At 41.0% G+C, this 17,139-nt stretch overlaps 1 protein-coding gene across 7 annotated transcripts in view; it reads left to right on the top strand.

Moving 5' to 3' along the window:
• The window catches only part of ABLIM1 (actin binding LIM protein 1), a 330,589-nt gene that overhangs the window by 181,639 nt on the left and 131,811 nt on the right, over positions 1 to 17,139 (top strand). For 6 of the 7 annotated variants that reach the window (XM_055560660.1, XM_055560661.1, XM_055560659.1 and 3 more), the window contains exon 3: positions 14,054 to 14,237. The exons of the other annotated variant lie outside the window; for it this stretch is intronic. In XM_055560660.1, coding sequence (XP_055416635.1) covers positions 14,054 to 14,237 — 184 coding nt within the window. The remainder of the gene's footprint in view (positions 1 to 14,053; positions 14,238 to 17,139) is intronic. 7 annotated transcript variants of the gene reach the window in all.

The raw sequence follows: 17,139 nt of genomic DNA, 5'->3' as shown, positions 1-17,139 counted from the left end.
TTGTTACAGCAGCCTGAATGCATTAATACAGGATATTAGTCAGACAATGAAATAATCATATGAAATCACTATGACTTACCAACTGTCATTGGTGCAATGAAGGGAAAATAAAAAGATCTGCCCCAGCGAAAATGAGCTTGTAACAGAAGGATCTCTTGGTGTGTTTGCTGGGGGGAGATGGACAGGTGGTCAGGAAATGATTCCCTACCCCACCTCCACCTCTCTGGGAATAGAGGGCAGCTCAAACTTCTCTTCTATTCTGTAAAGGATGAAAATATAATAACTACTTAATTTCTCCTTGTATGAAAAGTCAACTAAATGGACTTCATTATTCCTAAGAGCAGATTTATATTCTTTTCTTACTAAAAGTCACTTAATGTGTTTGCATAAATCAACCTGGGAATATGGACAATTGATGACCTTCAAAGGTTTACCATGTGAAATGTCTATAGAGCATCTATCATCTCTCCATTCACCATGGTAGGCTATGGAGGCTTGAAAGATATATATATATAACATGGTATCTACCCCTGAAGAGCAAGTGATCTGCTGGCAAGCATGTGCTTACAGGAGAGCCGTGACTAGTAGCAGGATGCTGCCGGTGAGTGGCCCAGAGCACAGGCGCAGCGAGTCTGAGGCTGCAGAGAACACGTAGAGCTGAATGGTCTGGGGATGTTACCAAGAAGGGGCCAAGGTAGATAAAGCACAGATGCTCAATAAAAACATAATAAATCTTCCCAGGACTGAAAAGAGGACGCTAGTTGTGGTCAGGGGTCGGGGCTGCCTTATTCAAAGCGGTAGAGACAGGGATGTAGCTGGAGTTGACACTGGCCTTCATTTGGGAAGCAAGTTTCCTGCCAGAAATGAGTGGAGCCATAACATTCCTATTGTCATTTGAAGGATGGCATTTTAAACATTCATTAGAGTAACTTTATTTCATTTCAAAAATGGAACTAGTGTTATATGTTATTTATAGCCACATAGTTTTAAAAAGATTTCTGAACATTGGATAATGTCTGTGGAAATTTTTAAAAATCAGATCATGTGAGCTCGTCTCTCCAAATAGCATTGGCAGAAATCCTTGCACAGAATTATGTCTTAATAGAGACTGTTGCCACTTTGAAATGTGAGTCTTAACCGTGTGTTAGACTGTAATACTTAAAGGGTGTCAAAAATGCTATCTTTTGACAGCTTCTAAAAGTCCATTATCCTCTGTAACATTCAATCTATGAAGGTAGCCCATGAACATCAAAATTATTTTTAGTGTTTATCTAAAATTATTAGAAAATTCAGGTTACAGCTTCTACTTATGCCAATGAATTACAATGAACCTTTCAAGAATTAAAGATTGGGTTCTGTGAAAGGGCTTGGGAAAAACCATACCAGTTTTGTCATCCTAGGGTTTATAGGATGTTTACCAGATCAGGATCATTCTACATAGAAAATGCGTATTTATAAAATGCAAGGATTTTGTGGAGTAAAATGGATGAAAATTGAGGGGTGGGTGAGTTGAATATACAGATTAAGAGTTTTCTGTGTTTAGATAGTTTTTTAAAAGTAAAATTGTGTTATATAATGTATATGCTATAAGAACTAACTCTTTATGTTTATATCTTATTTCCAAAATGGAACTTTAGGTGTTGGTAAAATAATAAATTTGATGCTTTTTTTCATTGCACCGTAATCCCTGTGATTTGATGTAGGTGTACAGGTCAGGAATGTCACATTATCACCTCATCTATATTCAAAAGGATAAGTCCCCTTCTGTCCTGAATGGAAAAGCCATTTATTCTACCATAAATAGCTTCCCTGGTGGCTCAAATGGTGAAAAAAAAAAAAGAAAGAAAAAACTGCCTGCAATGCGGGAGACCCAGGTTCGATGCCTGGATCGGGAAGATCCCCTGGAGAAGAGCATGGCAACCCACTCCAGTATTCTTGCCTGGGGAACTCTGTGGACAGAGGAGCCTGGCAGGCTACAGTCCATGGGGTTGCAAAGAGTCAGACACGCAAAGAGTGACTAACATCTCATCTCACCTGCCATAAATATTTTTAATCATAGATGTAAGATAGTGTCTTTCAGGAGCTTGTTCTCATTTGTAATCACCTCTATAGTGATAGCTATAAGCTTCTCTAACCTACATCTCTTGATACATGTAAAGCAAACATTCCCCTTTTCTCCTTTAGATGGAAAAGAGCTGATTACTTATTTCCTTAAAATAACCTACCATACACTTAAAGACTGTTATTACCCTGCCTTCTTTCTCTTTGGTATAATCCCAATTCCATCTACTTTTTTCCCCCCTCAGGTGCTCTCTCTTAGAGACAGGATTACTCTTGTTGCTGCCCTGTAATCTCATTCTAGTTTCTTCTCATGCACCTCAAATCATGGAGCACTTAACCAGCTGCAGTCTTATTCTCTGTGATCAAGACCTTTTTGGTTATTACTGAGCACAAAGCAGAGCATAGTCTGACCCTACACTTGCGAATTAAAATGATCTCTAGAGTTGTTTTGAGTTGTAGTCAATTTCAATTGTGAAGGAAGAGTCTTAGGAGATTGAAGAAGTTGAGAGAGGGTAGAGTTGCTACCTTGGCACCACTATCTTGATGCCAATTAGGTACTTTCAGAAGCAAAGGCAGGATTACTGGCTCTCTTTATGCTGTGCCAGAACAACTTGGCTCCACCCACACGGTCCGGATGCCAGCCTGGTTTAAAGCGGTATGAATAGGTGGAAAGGGACAATAATAAGTTTCCATCTCTCTAAGTATCGTGATAAGAAGTGGGTTTTGCCTTCAATAAGTTTGCAATTGAGATAAGGAGAAAATCCTGGTGGCAGTATAAGGTAACACAGATCAAGAATCGAATGTTAATCATTGTTCAGAGCCTTAAGAAAGCAGAGCCAGACAGGACTGGAAGAAGCCAGCAGCTTCATCACAAGGTCGAACCTGAGTGGGGCCAGGGAGGCTGGTTGGGGTTGTCATGGGCATTGGCAGGAGGTGGGAGGAGGTGTCTATCGGGCATGGGGGATGGGAGGGTCAGTTTGGCTGGAATAAAGCACTGATGGTCAGGAAGAGTCAGATGAATGTTTGGTAGATGCCAGAGCCTTCGATGCAAGATCAAAGTATTTGCAGAGTGAAGAAGGAGGGTGTTTACCATGTTAATTTAGAGGATGTGAGCAGGATAGATTGAGTGAGAAGCCAGATAGATTCAGGAGAAGCCAGAGAAAAAGAGCCCATTAAGAGGATTAATAAACCCCATGCTAATTACTTATTGTGGTTGCTGGTAAAAATAGCAATGCATCCTTATCTTTTTCTATTTCCTAGAGGGTCAGCTTATAGACACTCAGAATTCTCACTGAGGCTGTGTCCTTGGGGTCTGGGAGCTTTTAAAAGGCAAAGATTCATGACCCAACTTTTTCTGGGGACTGAACAGGGAAAGGGAAAGGACAGAATATAGACCTGAAAATTTACCTGTGGGCCCAGAATTCCAATGAGTGGCTTACCTGAGGTAGTTTTACCTGGGATAAGCAAGGTCCTATTAAATCTGGCCAGCCTTTCATTTCTTCCTTTTGTATATTTTCAGCATTTATACATGGTACTTCCTGCTTATTAAGTAATCTATGCTATCAGAGAAGACTTTGATACTTGTTTTGTGTTATGGACCCAAACAAAAACAAAATAATACATTGAGTAAGAGGTATTATTCTGGATGATATCTTCGTTACTTGAGCTGGTTATAATTAATGTCATTTGCACATGAATTTCTATGACAAGCATTAAAAATAAACTTACTATGTAATCAAAGATTTTATTAATAAAAGAGGGTCCTATTGATTCCTTTTCAATCAAATCTCTTTAGTTATTATTGTAAATTCAAGCTCTGATTAATACCACACCTCAAATGTCTGACCTTGGGGTCTTATTTTGTCATCTAGTTGGACTCCTAACTATCTTCTTTCCCAGAAAAATCATAGATTTTGATGCACATTTAGAAATGAGTGTGAAAAGCTCTTAAATATGTTTTGAGGCTTAGTATTTGCTTCCAGGATGATGCATTAGCTAATAGTTATTTTTGGTGGAAGCTGCCCCCTCTTATTATTGTTTATGAGTCTCTGTTCAGCTATTTTGAGCTCTGGGCTACAGCATGTCATACTTTGGAGCTACAGTGCATGGTACTTTCAAATACACTGCTCTGGATTTCAGGGCCAAGTCTGATTCAGTGAGACCCCACCCGGTAAGGCAGCATTGGAGGTGGCTTGAGAGGATGCTATGTCAAAGTCTACCTTTGGATTTTCTATGAAGAAAGGGTTTGAGGACATGAATAGAATAACATCTTAGGTGAAATAATCTTTTTTAAAAATTTAGCTTGAGTAGAAGATGGAGGAAGAATATGGTGCAAATCCACCCGTGAGGAGTTTGAGAACTCCGTACCCTGTGTCTATCCCACCCCCCTGCTCCTGCACAGGGCAGCCTAGGAGGAGGCGGTGCCGGCCCAGGGGACACAGAGCAGGGTTTTCACCTGTAAAGTAGAAATTCTAGAGCACAGAGCCCTTTTAGGATGTGGAGAAAGGGAACCTTTGTACGCTGTTGATGGGAATGTACACTGTGTGACTACGATGGAAAATAATATGGAGGTTCCTCAAAAAATTAACAATAGATCTACCATACAATCCAGTAATCCTATTCCTGGGTATTTATCTAAAGAAACAAACACACTGATTAGAAAAGATACATGAACCCATAAGTGAATCACTTTGCTGTATAGCAATACTTAACACAATGTTGTAAATCAACTATACGTCAATTAAAAAAAGAAAAGATACATGTACCCTTTTCATTGCAGCAGCATTTACAGTAGCCAAGATGTAGAAGTAATCTAAATGCCCATTAATAGATAAATGGATAAGGAGGCTGTGGTATATATATGTACAGTGGAATATTACTTGGCCATAAAAAGATTGAAATCTTGCCATTTGTGACAATGTGGATGGACTTTGAGAGCATTATGCTAAGCAAAATAAGTCAGAGAAAACAAATATTGTATGACTCCACTTTTACATGGACTCGAAAAACAAATGAACAAATAGCAGATAACAAAACAGAAACAGTCATAAATAGATACAGAGAACAAACAGGTGGTTGCTAGTGGCGAGGGTTGAAGGGGAGAAGATAAATAGGTGAAGGAGATTGAATTACAGACTTCCAGTTGCAAAATAAATGAGTCACCAGTATGAAATGTATAGTGTATAGGGGAATATAGTCAAAAATTATGTAATACGTTTGTGTGGTGACAGCTTGTAACTAGACTTACTGTGATGATTGTTTTGAAATGTATAGAAGTATCGAATCGCAGTGTTGTGTACCAGGAACTAAGATAGTGTAAGTCAGTTGTGCTTCAGAAACAAACACATTCATAGAGAAAGAGATCAGGTTTGTGGTTACCAGAGGGGAGGGGAGGGGTGGGCATGGGGGGAAATTGGACAAAGGCACTCAAGTTATATTGTCTCAGTTATAAGACAAATACTAGTGATGCAATGTTGGAGAAGGCAATTGCAACCCACTCCAGTACTCTTGCCTGGAGAATCCCATGGACGGAGGAGCCTGGTGGGCTGCAGTCCATGGGGTCGCTATAGTCGGACACGACCGAGCGACTTCACTTTCACTTTTCACTTTCATGCATTGGAGAAGGAAATGGCAACCCACTCCAGTATTCTTGCCTGGAGAATCCCAGGGACGGGGGAGCCTGGTGGGCTGCCGCCTATGGGGTCGCACAGAGTCGGACACGACTGAAGCGACTTAGCAGCAGCAGTGATGCAATGTTCGTGCGTGCATGCAGGCTCAGTTACTAAGTCATGCCTAACTCTGTGTGACCCTGTGGACTATAGCCCACCAAGCTTCTCTGTCCATGGGATTTCCCAGGCAAGAATGCTGGAGTGGGTTGCCATTTCCTTCTCCAGGGAATCTTCCCGACCCAGGGATCAAACCCACATCTCCTGCATTAGCAGGTGGATCTTCACTGCTGAATAACAAGGGAAGCCCAGTGATGTAACATAACATGATAAATATAATCAACATGGCTGTGTGTTGTATATGAAAGTTGTTAAAAGAGTAAAGAGTTCTCATCGCAAGAAAAAAATGTCTTTCTTTAGTTTTATATCTATATAAGATACAGAATGTCCACTAAACTTATTTTGATAGACGTTTCATGATGTATGTCAGTCAAATCACTATGCTGTACACCTTAAACTTATATAGTGGAGTGTGTGAATTGAATCAATAAAACTGAAAGAAAAAATAAAAAAGATAATGTAAAAAATAAGAAAGAAGAGAGAGAGAGAGGGGGAAGGGGGGAGAAAGGAAGGCAGGGGCAGAAAACACATGGTCCTTAACGCCTGAAATGAGCGGGTGAAACCCAGGTCCTGGCATGCAGGGCCTCCACTTCCCTGGGGCAGATTCAGAAGAGCTGTGATGAGCTGACCGGCTGGCAAAGTGCCAAACCACAAAGCCAGCGCCTGCCCTACAAAAGACAAGAAGGAACCCACCTTAGGTTCCTGGCCCCCAGCAAGAATTCTTAACATTGCTCAAAGCTAAATTGAAAACGATCACGTTGAGTTGACATCCCTCCCTCTCTCACTCATGGATTAAAACAACAATGAGACCAGCAGAGTTGTCCAATCTCCGGATCTAGATGAAGATGTCTCATGTTTTACCTCCAAGCAACCTTTGGGTGGAGTTTGAAATATTACCTATGCTCCTAAATTTCTGGCAGTATGAACTAGTTGACAGACGGAATGTCTCTGAAATGAGTTTTGTTGCAACCTAAAATGTAACTAGTTTGGTCCTCCCGGCCGCTGCCCCTGGTCTCGGGTGTGGAGTAGCTCCTCTCGGCCATCGCCCCTGACCTCGAATGTGAACCATGAACTTCCTGATGTTCAAGCTGGTTTTAGAAAAGGCAGAGGAACCAGAGATCAAATTGCCAACATCCACTGGATCATGGAAAAGGCAAGAGAGTTCCAGAAAAACATCTATTTCTGCTTTATTGACTATGCCAAAGCCTTTGACTGTGTGGCTCACAATAAACTGTGGAAAATTCCGAAAGAGATGGGAATACCAGACCATCTGACCTGCCTCTTGAGAAATCTGTATGCAGGTCAGGAAGCAACAGTTAGAACTGGACATGGAAAAACAGACTGGTTCCAAATAGGAAAAGGAGTACGTCAAGGCTGTATATTGTCACCCTGCTTATTTAACTTACATGCAGAGTACATCATGAGAAACGCTGGGCTGGAAGAAACACAAGCTGGAATCAAGATTGCCGGGAGAAATATCAATAACCTCAGATATGCAGATGACACCACCCTTATGGCAGAAAGTGAAGAGGAACTCAAAAGCCTCTTGATGAAAGTGAAAGTGGAGAGTGAAAAAGTTGGCTTAAAGCTCAACATTCAGAAAACGAAGATCATGGCATCCGGTCCCACCACTTCATGGGAAATAGATGGGGAAACAGTGGAAACAGTGTCAGACTTTATTTTTCTGGGCTCCAAAATCACTGCAGATGGTGACTGCAGCCATGAAATTAAAAGATGCTTACTCCTTGGAAGGAAAGTTATGACCAACCTAGATAGCATATTCAAAAGCAGAGACATTACTTTGCCAACAAAGGTCTGTCTAGTCAAGGCTATGGTTTTTCCTGTGGTCATGTATGGATGTGAGAGTTGGACTGTGAAGAAGGCTGAGTGCCGAAGAATTGATCTTTTGAACTGTGGTGTTGGAGAAGACTCTTGAGAGTCCCTTGGACTGCAAGGAGATCCAACTAGTCCATTCTGAAGGAGATCAGCCCTGGGATTTCTTTGGAAGGAATGATGCTAAAGCTGAAACTCCAGTACTTTGGCCACCTCATGCGAAGAGTTGACTCATTGGAAAAGACTCTGATGCTGGGAGGGATTGGGGGCAGGAGGAGAAGAGGACGACAGAGGATGAGATGGCTGGATGGCATCACTGACTCGATGGACGTGAGTCTGAGTGAACTCCAGGAGTTGGTGATGGACAGGGAGACCTGGCTTGCTGTGATTCATGGGGTCGCAAAGAGTCGGACACGACTGAGCGACTGAACTGAAAATGTAACTTCTGTTTTTAGAAAGTTGAAGAAATAATTGCTACTACAACCCTGTTCGTGCCACTAAAATACGACACTGTTTTCCTCCTTAATCTGACACCTCCGTGCTTGGTGCGCTTCCTGTTCTGTGGTATTTTTACAACACAGGCAAGCTCCTGTTAAGTTTTCTTTTTTTAACATGTAAGATTTTTAAATGTGCTGTTATTAATTTCACAACTTTTATATTAAATTGTTTTGATGTACATGTTCCTAGTTAAATACTTAATGGTATTCATTGGTATGTAGAGAATGAATTCAAGAGTGTAACTTTTATGAGACATATGACTGTTTGTGGCCATGCTTTAGTGATAACAGAGGAGGCAAGATTCAGGCAGGCCTTGAGTGGGACATGTTTTAAATAATTGATCATCAAGAAGAAAGCAATTAGTTCTCTTTCACTGGCGGCTCTTTTTATTTTTAAATGAAAGGAATCTATTCTTTTCCCCGGGCATATGTTAACTTTTAATCAAAGGAGAGACAAATAGAGATCCAAAGGTAAAAACCTAAAGACAGCCTACCAAAGTTCGATCTAATTGGGATTGTGTGGTCATTTGAGTGGGAAGTTTTGAAGTTTTGCTTTGTGCCACCAGTTAAAAGTATTTGCTAAGTCATTAATATAAACTGATTGAACTTTAAAAACATTTTTTTACAGTGACTTTTATTTTTAAACTCTAGTTAAAAAAAATTGTTTTTTAATTTATTTTTGGCTGTGCTGGGTCTTCACTGCTGCATGGGCTACTCGTTGCAGTGCTCAGGCTTCTCACTGCGGTGTCTTCTCTTGTTGAGGAGCACAGGCTCTAGGAGCTGTGGTTCCCATTCTCAACAGCTGTGGCACATGGGCTTAGTTGCTCCTCAGCATGTGGAATCTTCCTGGATCAGGGATTGAACCCGTGTCTCTTGCATTAGAAGGAGAATTCTTTACCACTGAGCCACCAGGGAAGCACCCCTCCCACCTTTTACAATTTTTATATGATTCACCTTTAGATATTTTTGGTTAATTTTTGGTTTTCATTTTTGGTTAATTACACTTTGTCAAAGTGTAGTTTTCAAAAAGTTAAATTTATGACTCTCACACCAATATCAGAGAAGGCAATGGCACCCCACTCCAGTACTTTTGCCTGGAAAATCCCATGGACGGAGGAGCCTGGTAGGCTGCAGTCCATGGGGTCGCTAAGAGTCGGACACCACTGAGTGACTTCACTTTCACTTTTCACTTTCATGCATTGGAGAAGGAAATGGCAACCCACTCCAGTGTTCTTGCCTGGAGAATCCCAGGGACGAGGGAGCCTGGTGGGCTGACATCCATGGGGTCGCACAGAGTTGGACACCACTGAAGCAACTTAGCAGCAGCAGTAGCACACCAATATAGAATGAACATTAACCAGAGATTTAGTCAACTCATTAATGAGGGAACTAGTAGAATGTAAAGCCAACTCAAAGGAGAACCAAAAGAATGGGTTTAAAGGTGTTCAAGAAAGGATGTCAGGGACTTCTCTAGCGATTCAGTGATTAAAGATCTGTGCTTCCAATGCAGGGTATGTGGGTTTGATCCCTGGGGGAACTAAGATCCCATATACCATGCAATGTGGCCAAAAGAGAGAAGAAAAAGAAAGGATGTAGGATAAGATGCCAGGGTTAAATATAAAACTGATCAGCAGTCTAACAGGGAACGGGATAGTAAACCTGGACTGAAATCATCTGCACATCTATTGGACAAGAACCTACAAGTTACAGTTAACTTTCAAAGTCTGGGCTTTTAATTAGTAGTAAAATGAAAGTGAAAGTCACTCAGTCATGTCCAACTCTTTTCGACCCCATGGACTATACAGTCCATGAAATTCTCCAGGCCAGAATACTGGAGTGGGTAGCCTCTCCCTTCTCCAGGGGGTCTTTCCAACCCACGGATTGAACCCAGGTAAAGATCTTGTCAGATACAGATCCAGTGCCTTGGGTCATGAAATAATTCTGTGTAAGCTGTTAGAATTCCAGCATGACCCTGGAGAAACATGCTTCTTTCCTCCACCTTTCGGACATGGTTTTGATAATTTTTCTTAACATAAAGTGAGTTTCTCCTTATATGAGACACCAAGGGCTGTCAAATTCATAGAGATAGAAGCTAGAGTGGCAGTTTCCAGGGGCTTGGGGGAGGGAGGGAGACTAGGGAGTTACTGTTCTATGGGTCTAGAGTTTCAGTTTTGCAGGATGAAAGCTGTCCTGTGGATACATGGGGATGATGCTGCACAGCCAGGTGAATGTGCTGTCACTGAACTGTACACTTAAACATGGTTGAGACGGTCCATTCTATGCTATGTGTGTTTAGCAAAATTACATAACTTTAAAAAGTGAGCCGACACATAGATATGTGAATGAAAAGTGAATAGTTATTCATCCTGCTAAGATAACCCACTAATAATCCTATGTTGGTGTTAACTCACTTTTCCTTGTTTGTAAAAACATAGGTAGACTTTTGAAAAATGGGATTGTTGAAGTTCTTTGTGAAACTTTCTCTTTTAACAATTTATCATGGACAGACCTCTAGGTTACAGATATTGATCTGACCTATCTCCACAGACTGGATATATCATAATTTATCCAACTCTTGCTTTACTGATGGAAAGTTGAGTTATTCCCAGGTTTGTCTGTTTCTTTTTTTTCTGCCAGTACAAACACTGTTATAATAAAACTGTTTTTGTACAAGAGATACTAAAGGCCAGGATCTGAGTAGAGGTGATAAGAAGGCAGAGGAGGGAATGGATCAAAGAAATGTTTTCCTGGGAAAACACAGTAGATTTAGTGGCCAGTTGAAAATTTGAGTTTAAGAGTGGGAGAATGCATAGCGCTACCATTTTATTGGAAGAGGGAATAGTAGAACGTTTAAAGAGATGGCAGAGAAGCTGAGAGAATAGAGATTTTTGGATGATGCTATGTTCAGATAAGTGTGCTGTCTGTGCCCAGGTTGGGGAAGATGTCACATGGACATTGACTTGAGAATCCTTTGCAGTCATAGTTGAAGCTCTAAGAGTGGATGAGATCTGTTTCCAAAGTGTGTGTGCATGCTAAGTCACTTAAGTTGTGTCTGACTCTTTGTGATGCCATGGACTGTAGCCTGCCAGGCTCCTCTGTCCTTGGGATACTCTAGGCAAGAATACTGGAGTGGGTTGCCATGCCCTTCTCCAGGGGATCTTCCCAACACAGGGATCGAACTTGCATCTCTTTTGTCTCCTACGTTGACAGGTGGGTTCTTTACCACTAGTGCCACCTGGGAAGCCCTGTTTCCAGGGAGGCCTTATGTTTTAGAGGAAGAAGATAATGTCCATGGGAGTTACCTGCCTATAAGGGTGTGGCCAAGGAGACTAAGAAGTTGTGACCAGAGGAGGAGAAGGAGGAGGAGGAATAGGCGAGTATACCTGGAGAAGTGAAAGAGGGAAAGGTCTGAGATTACGTCCCAACTAGTCCGTTCTTTGGGAATGTAATGTGTTGTTAAGAACTTTTAGGTCTGAGCAGTATAGACCTCCCCTCCCACTACTCGCTGTGTATGCCTTCATGACCCTTGCCTCTGTGAGTCTGTTTTCAAATGCTAGTTTCCTCGGGTATAAACCACCATAAACAATGGTACAGTTTGGTAAACACATTTGAGCCACTGCCTTGAATTGAAGGACCAAGCCAAATCAAATTGCAAAGGGCATAGTTTGATTGCAGTTTGGAATCTCTCAACAGTAATTACAAAATCACTTTTAAGGCTATATTATGTTCATATAAACTAAGACTTTATTATTAAAGGAGAGCATGTGTCAATTTCACAAATCCTTGTGAACTAGAGAGCCTGGAAAGATACCCTAAGGAAGCGGTGAGTACAGGGATGTCTAAAACATTTAGAATTAGCTTTGAAGCCATCCCTACAATCTGCATGCACATAAGGATGACCCTGTTGCCACCAGAGCTTTTTATAAAGGATCTGTGAACTTTGACATTCTGTCTACCTTAGGGGGTTGGAGGAGAAACTAAAGGAAATTATTAGCAGTCCAAATGCATTATATTGTCACCTGTCATGGTTTTGACAAAGACCTGAGTTTGGAAGAGCCACTGAGTCATTGGAACTACTTCATGCCACTAAGGAGTGAAATTGGTAGGAGTCTGCCAAATTTGAAGTGGATTCAGTTTAATTAAAAAATTGGTTCCTAGCCTTACGTTAAATTCCTCAGTTAGAGGTTTCTACAAATCAAAAGAAGTGAAGCTGAAGACTCTTACCCATAAAGTGCCTTGTCGTCTTGTGTGAAAATTAAAAAATACATAGAAAAATATTGAAGAAAAATCTCTAAGGTGTCCTGTGACCCTCAGGATTGTGTTTATTGTTGTTGAAGGAATTTGCAGTTAGAGCGAGGTTAGTCTTAACTTCAGTTGCCTTGACCCACAGGACTCATTTTGTAGGAAAAGGCAGGAATGGAAACAGTGGGGGCACTGGCAAGTTAGGGAGGCAGCAGGTGGTAAACGAGCTGGTTTCCAGGTAATGTGATCACAGCAGAGTTTATATGGCCATTTTCAGCATGATGGACTCAGGCCATCATCTTGGGTTACTTGATTATAAACTGCAAAGAAGAAGGTCATAGCTGTGGAGTGTGGACCTAAACAGACAGATGAACCCACAGTGGAAAGCTTGTTGTAACTTCTCTGTCGCCTTGAATATCTTCAGTAGTTGCAATTAGTAGAGACTGCGAGCTGGGGTGGGAGTGTAAGATTCTATCCGAATGCATCAAAATCTTACTGTGCTCAACACTAGTTCATCTAGATGCTTTCATGGGTCATGGGAACTTACCAGAGGAACCCTGGGTATGTTCTAGCAGGTCCTTAGGAAAACTATTTAGTGACTGAATTCAGTTCATCCTTACCCCAGCTAAAAGCCTATTCCAGCTGCTGGCAGGAATAATCAAGATGAATCCTGGATTCTTTGCCTAAGGATCTGAATTGTATAGGAGTCAACCAACCCTGGGAATACAGAGGTTAAGAACAGAGATTTCCAGCTTTGGTGTTATTTCCCGGTCATTTGTCACTGGAAAGTCTTTACTCTCAGGAGCCGCCTTTGGCTTTGTTCTTGGACAAGCTGCTGAGTCCTGCTCTGGTCTTGTCTGAACATGCAGACCTGGCATTTCAGGACCTACTTTTTCACACCATCTCCATGCTCCACAGCTGTGCAGGTTTGAAAGAGGTGCCAAAATCCAGACATGGCAAAACAGCCTTTTTTGCATGTGCTGAGGTCCGGAATGACAGTTTTATCTTGGACATGTTCCCTTTTCTTTCCTCTATGGCTTGTTCATTTTTATCTCACTCTTTAATATATAAATAATGGACTTATCCTATTTGCTGCACCAAGAGAAAATTAAATGCCTGAATGTTTTACGACTATGGGAAAGTATTTCCAGAGTGTGAAAAAATAGACACTGGACATTTCAGCTCCTGCTTTTGGTAGAGTGGGAATTTATTACTCAGCTCAGTAACAGTTTAGGCCAAACCAAGCAGTTGTGTGGGCAAGCAGTGTCTATCTTTCCTAAATAGCACTGCCAGAGACAGTTTTGTTCCTATTAGAGACAGCATGACCCAAAGGTATCTTTCCATCAAAGACTGATTATCTCTGAATCTTAGATGTATCGCAAAGGCTGTTGAGACCTAGCCAATGGATTTTACTTGCATGAGATATTGCAAAGCTCCCGAAGGGAAGGGAAACAAAGGGGGAGGGAGGCAAGAGAGAACTTGGAGCCCAACAATAAATAGCTCTTTGTACCAGTCCTCCCCACCCCGAACCCCATACTGCTGAGATCATAGAGTAAGTTAGCAGCATGCGGTAGAAGGCGATGCTGCCCAGTAGCTTGGCAGCTTGTGACCAGATGTGAACTTGTCTGTCCACAGTGTGCGGCTGTGACCTGGCCCAAGGGGGTTTCTTCATAAAGAACGGGGAGTATCTCTGCACCCTGGACTACCAGAGGATGTATGGCACACGATGCCATGGCTGCGGGGAGTTTGTGGAAGGAGAGGTGGTGACCGCCCTGGGCAAGACCTACCATCCCAACTGCTTTGCCTGCACGATCTGCAAGTAAGTGTGGCTTCTGCCAACAGGGAAGTGTTGGATTCTGCTCTCAGAGCTTGGAATGGAATCTGCGCTTTGGTCTTGAGTTGTACTTAGTCTTAATATTTTTCCTTTAAAAAAATTATGTTTACTGATGTATAGTTGATTTATAATGTTGTGTTAGTTTCAGGTATACAACAAAATGTTTCAGTTATATCTCTATATATTATATATATTATTTATCTGGCGGCTCAGGTGGTAAAGAATCTGCCTGCAATGCAGAGACCCAGGTTCAATCCCTGGGTCAGGAAGATGCCTTGGAGAAGGAAATGGCAACCCACTGCAGTATTCTTGCCTGGAGAATTCCATGGACTGAGAAGCCTGGCAGGCTACATACAGTCCATGGGGTCACAAAGAGTTGGACATGACTGAGTGACTAACACACTTTCTTCATATATATATATATATATATATATATATTATATTATATATGTATTTTTTATGTTGTATATATACACTATATTTATTATTTATATTATATGCATTATTTTTCATGTTCTCTTCCATTATAGATTATTATAAGTTATTGAATATAGTTCCCTGTGCTGTATGGTAGAACCTTTATGTTTATCTATTTTATATATAGTAGTTTGTATCTGCTAATTGCAAACTCCTAATTTATCTTTCCCCTCTCCTTTCCCCTTTGATAACCATGTTCGTTCTGTATGTGTCTGAGCCTGTTTCTGTTTTTGTAAATAAATTCATTTGTATCATTTTTTTTAGATTCTACATATAAGTGATATCGTATATTTCTCTGTATATATTTTTTTCTGATGCACTTTTAGATGTTTTTGTTTTCCTACTGTATTATCAGGCTTAGTTAAAAAGTAATTTAGTTAGGAAACTTTATATGGAATGTCCTCCACTAAATAGTGCGACTGATCTTAAGTGGCTGGGAGCCGAATCTGAAAGCAGCCCCAGGTGTTGAGACATTTTGAGCAGTGGAAACATGGGAGGAGATGGCATAAATACTTGGAAAGATGAAGCTTATTTGGAAGTATCAGCTCTTACGTGTGTGGGTGTGGGTGTGTAAAATTATCTCATTTGCTCTATAGCCAGGGAGAGCTAAGGATCAAATTAGACCTGTTTTGTAAATAAAGTTTTATTGGAACACAGCCATGCCCATGTGTTTATATATATTGTCTATGACTGCTTCCAAGTGACAGTGGTAGAGTAGTTGAGATAGAAACCTTATGATCTGCACAGTCTAAAAAAATATTTACAATCTGATCTTTCAGGGGAAAAGTTGTCAACCCCTCCTCTCTAAGCACCTATCATCAACCAAGGTTAAATCTTTATTTCACAAAGCAGCTTGATGAAAATGGTCAATCAGAGAGAAGAGGGAATTTAACTAGTTGACCCATATTGATCGAGTAATTCCATGCCTTTTGGTATGATGTTGATCATATGTGTTCAATTTTGCTATGCTTTTGTAAAAACTGTAGTTCAGTTCATTTTATTTTCCAGTATTTCCTGTTTTTAGGCCAGAGAAATGTAAACTCTAGAATGGTAAATTTGATTTTATACAATTAATTAACCAGATAATACTCGTTGGATGAATCATAATAAGATTTAGATGAAATATTCATAATCAAATTACTTTAGTAACTTTTTGTAGCTATTAGGTCATTTCTCAATTATATATTTTTAAGTCATAATTTTAAAATTCTGGGTTAATGAGCTGAATTTTTTCTGTATTTAATCAACAGCAAAGTTTCCTTTTGACCTCTCCCTATTCAAGCTGCCGCCCACAGTCTGGTTGAGAACTCTGGGCTGGCATTCAGGAAGCCCTGTTTCTGGTCCTCTTTTCTGAGCTGGTTTGAGACCTCTGTGAGCTAACTTTTCCATGGCAGTTGTCTTGTCTGTAAGATGAGAGGCTGTGGATTAGATAAAAGTGATTCCCCAAACCTGGGTGGTCACTGGAATCCCCAAGGGAGGGTCTCTTTTTTTCCTTTCTTAATTGGAGGATAATTGCTTTACAATGTCACATTGATTTCTGTCATACAGCAACTCAAATCCAGCATAAGTATACATGTGTCCCCTCCCTCTTAAACCTCCCTCCTACTCCCCAACTCCAGCTCACCCCACCCCTCTAGGTTGTCACAGATCACCAGGTTGGAGCTTAGGAAGGGTCTTTTAAAAATATCTGTTTCTATGTATTAACACAAGGAGCTCAATGGGGTACCCTGTGACAGCCTAGAGGGGTGGGATGAGGTGCGGGTGGGGGGAGGTTCAAGAGGCAGGGGACATATGTATGTATGCTTGTGGCTAATTTGTGTGATTGTGTGGCAGAAGCCAGCACAAAATCATGGAGCAATTATCCTACAATTAAAAAATTTTTTAAAAGGTTAGAAGGCCCTGGCCCAGGTAAACTCTAAGAGCCTTCCTGATCTTGGCCCTGAGAGATCATTGCTTCAGGTTGGTAATGATGGACAAACAGTCATCAGCTATAGCCCTGTCTCTGGAGGTTTGAGCCAACAGAGAGGTGCCTGCTACTGATGGTCTAAGTTGCTGGTGCTGCCTAATGACACCAATTCTTCCTACTTGGGAGGCCACCTTTACAACTTACAAATTGCATTCATGTAGAAATTAATTTAACCCTTTCAACAATTCTGTGAGGTCAATCAGCAATTCCTATCCCTACTTAGGAGTGACTTTGAGACCCAGAGTCTAAGGGATTTTCCCAGTCCTTCATATCACAAAGCCAATATTTGAACTCACATGTTCAGACTCTAAATCCAACTCTCTTTCTATCACAAACATTCATGCAAATAACAGGAGGAAGTGAACTCATGTAGGCAGAGGACTTAGGAAAATGAAAGGGATCCTTTATGAAATAACAGAATTCAAAATTCAGAGCATCTTGCCC

The sequence above is a fragment of the Bubalus kerabau genome, chromosome 22 (genome assembly GCF_029407905.1).
Source record: "Bubalus kerabau isolate K-KA32 ecotype Philippines breed swamp buffalo chromosome 22, PCC_UOA_SB_1v2, whole genome shotgun sequence".
In the NCBI taxonomy this organism is placed as follows: Eukaryota; Metazoa; Chordata; class Mammalia; order Artiodactyla; family Bovidae; genus Bubalus; species Bubalus kerabau.
Note: the sequence above shows the minus strand (reverse complement) of the source record. Positions and strands in the feature narration are given on the sequence as shown.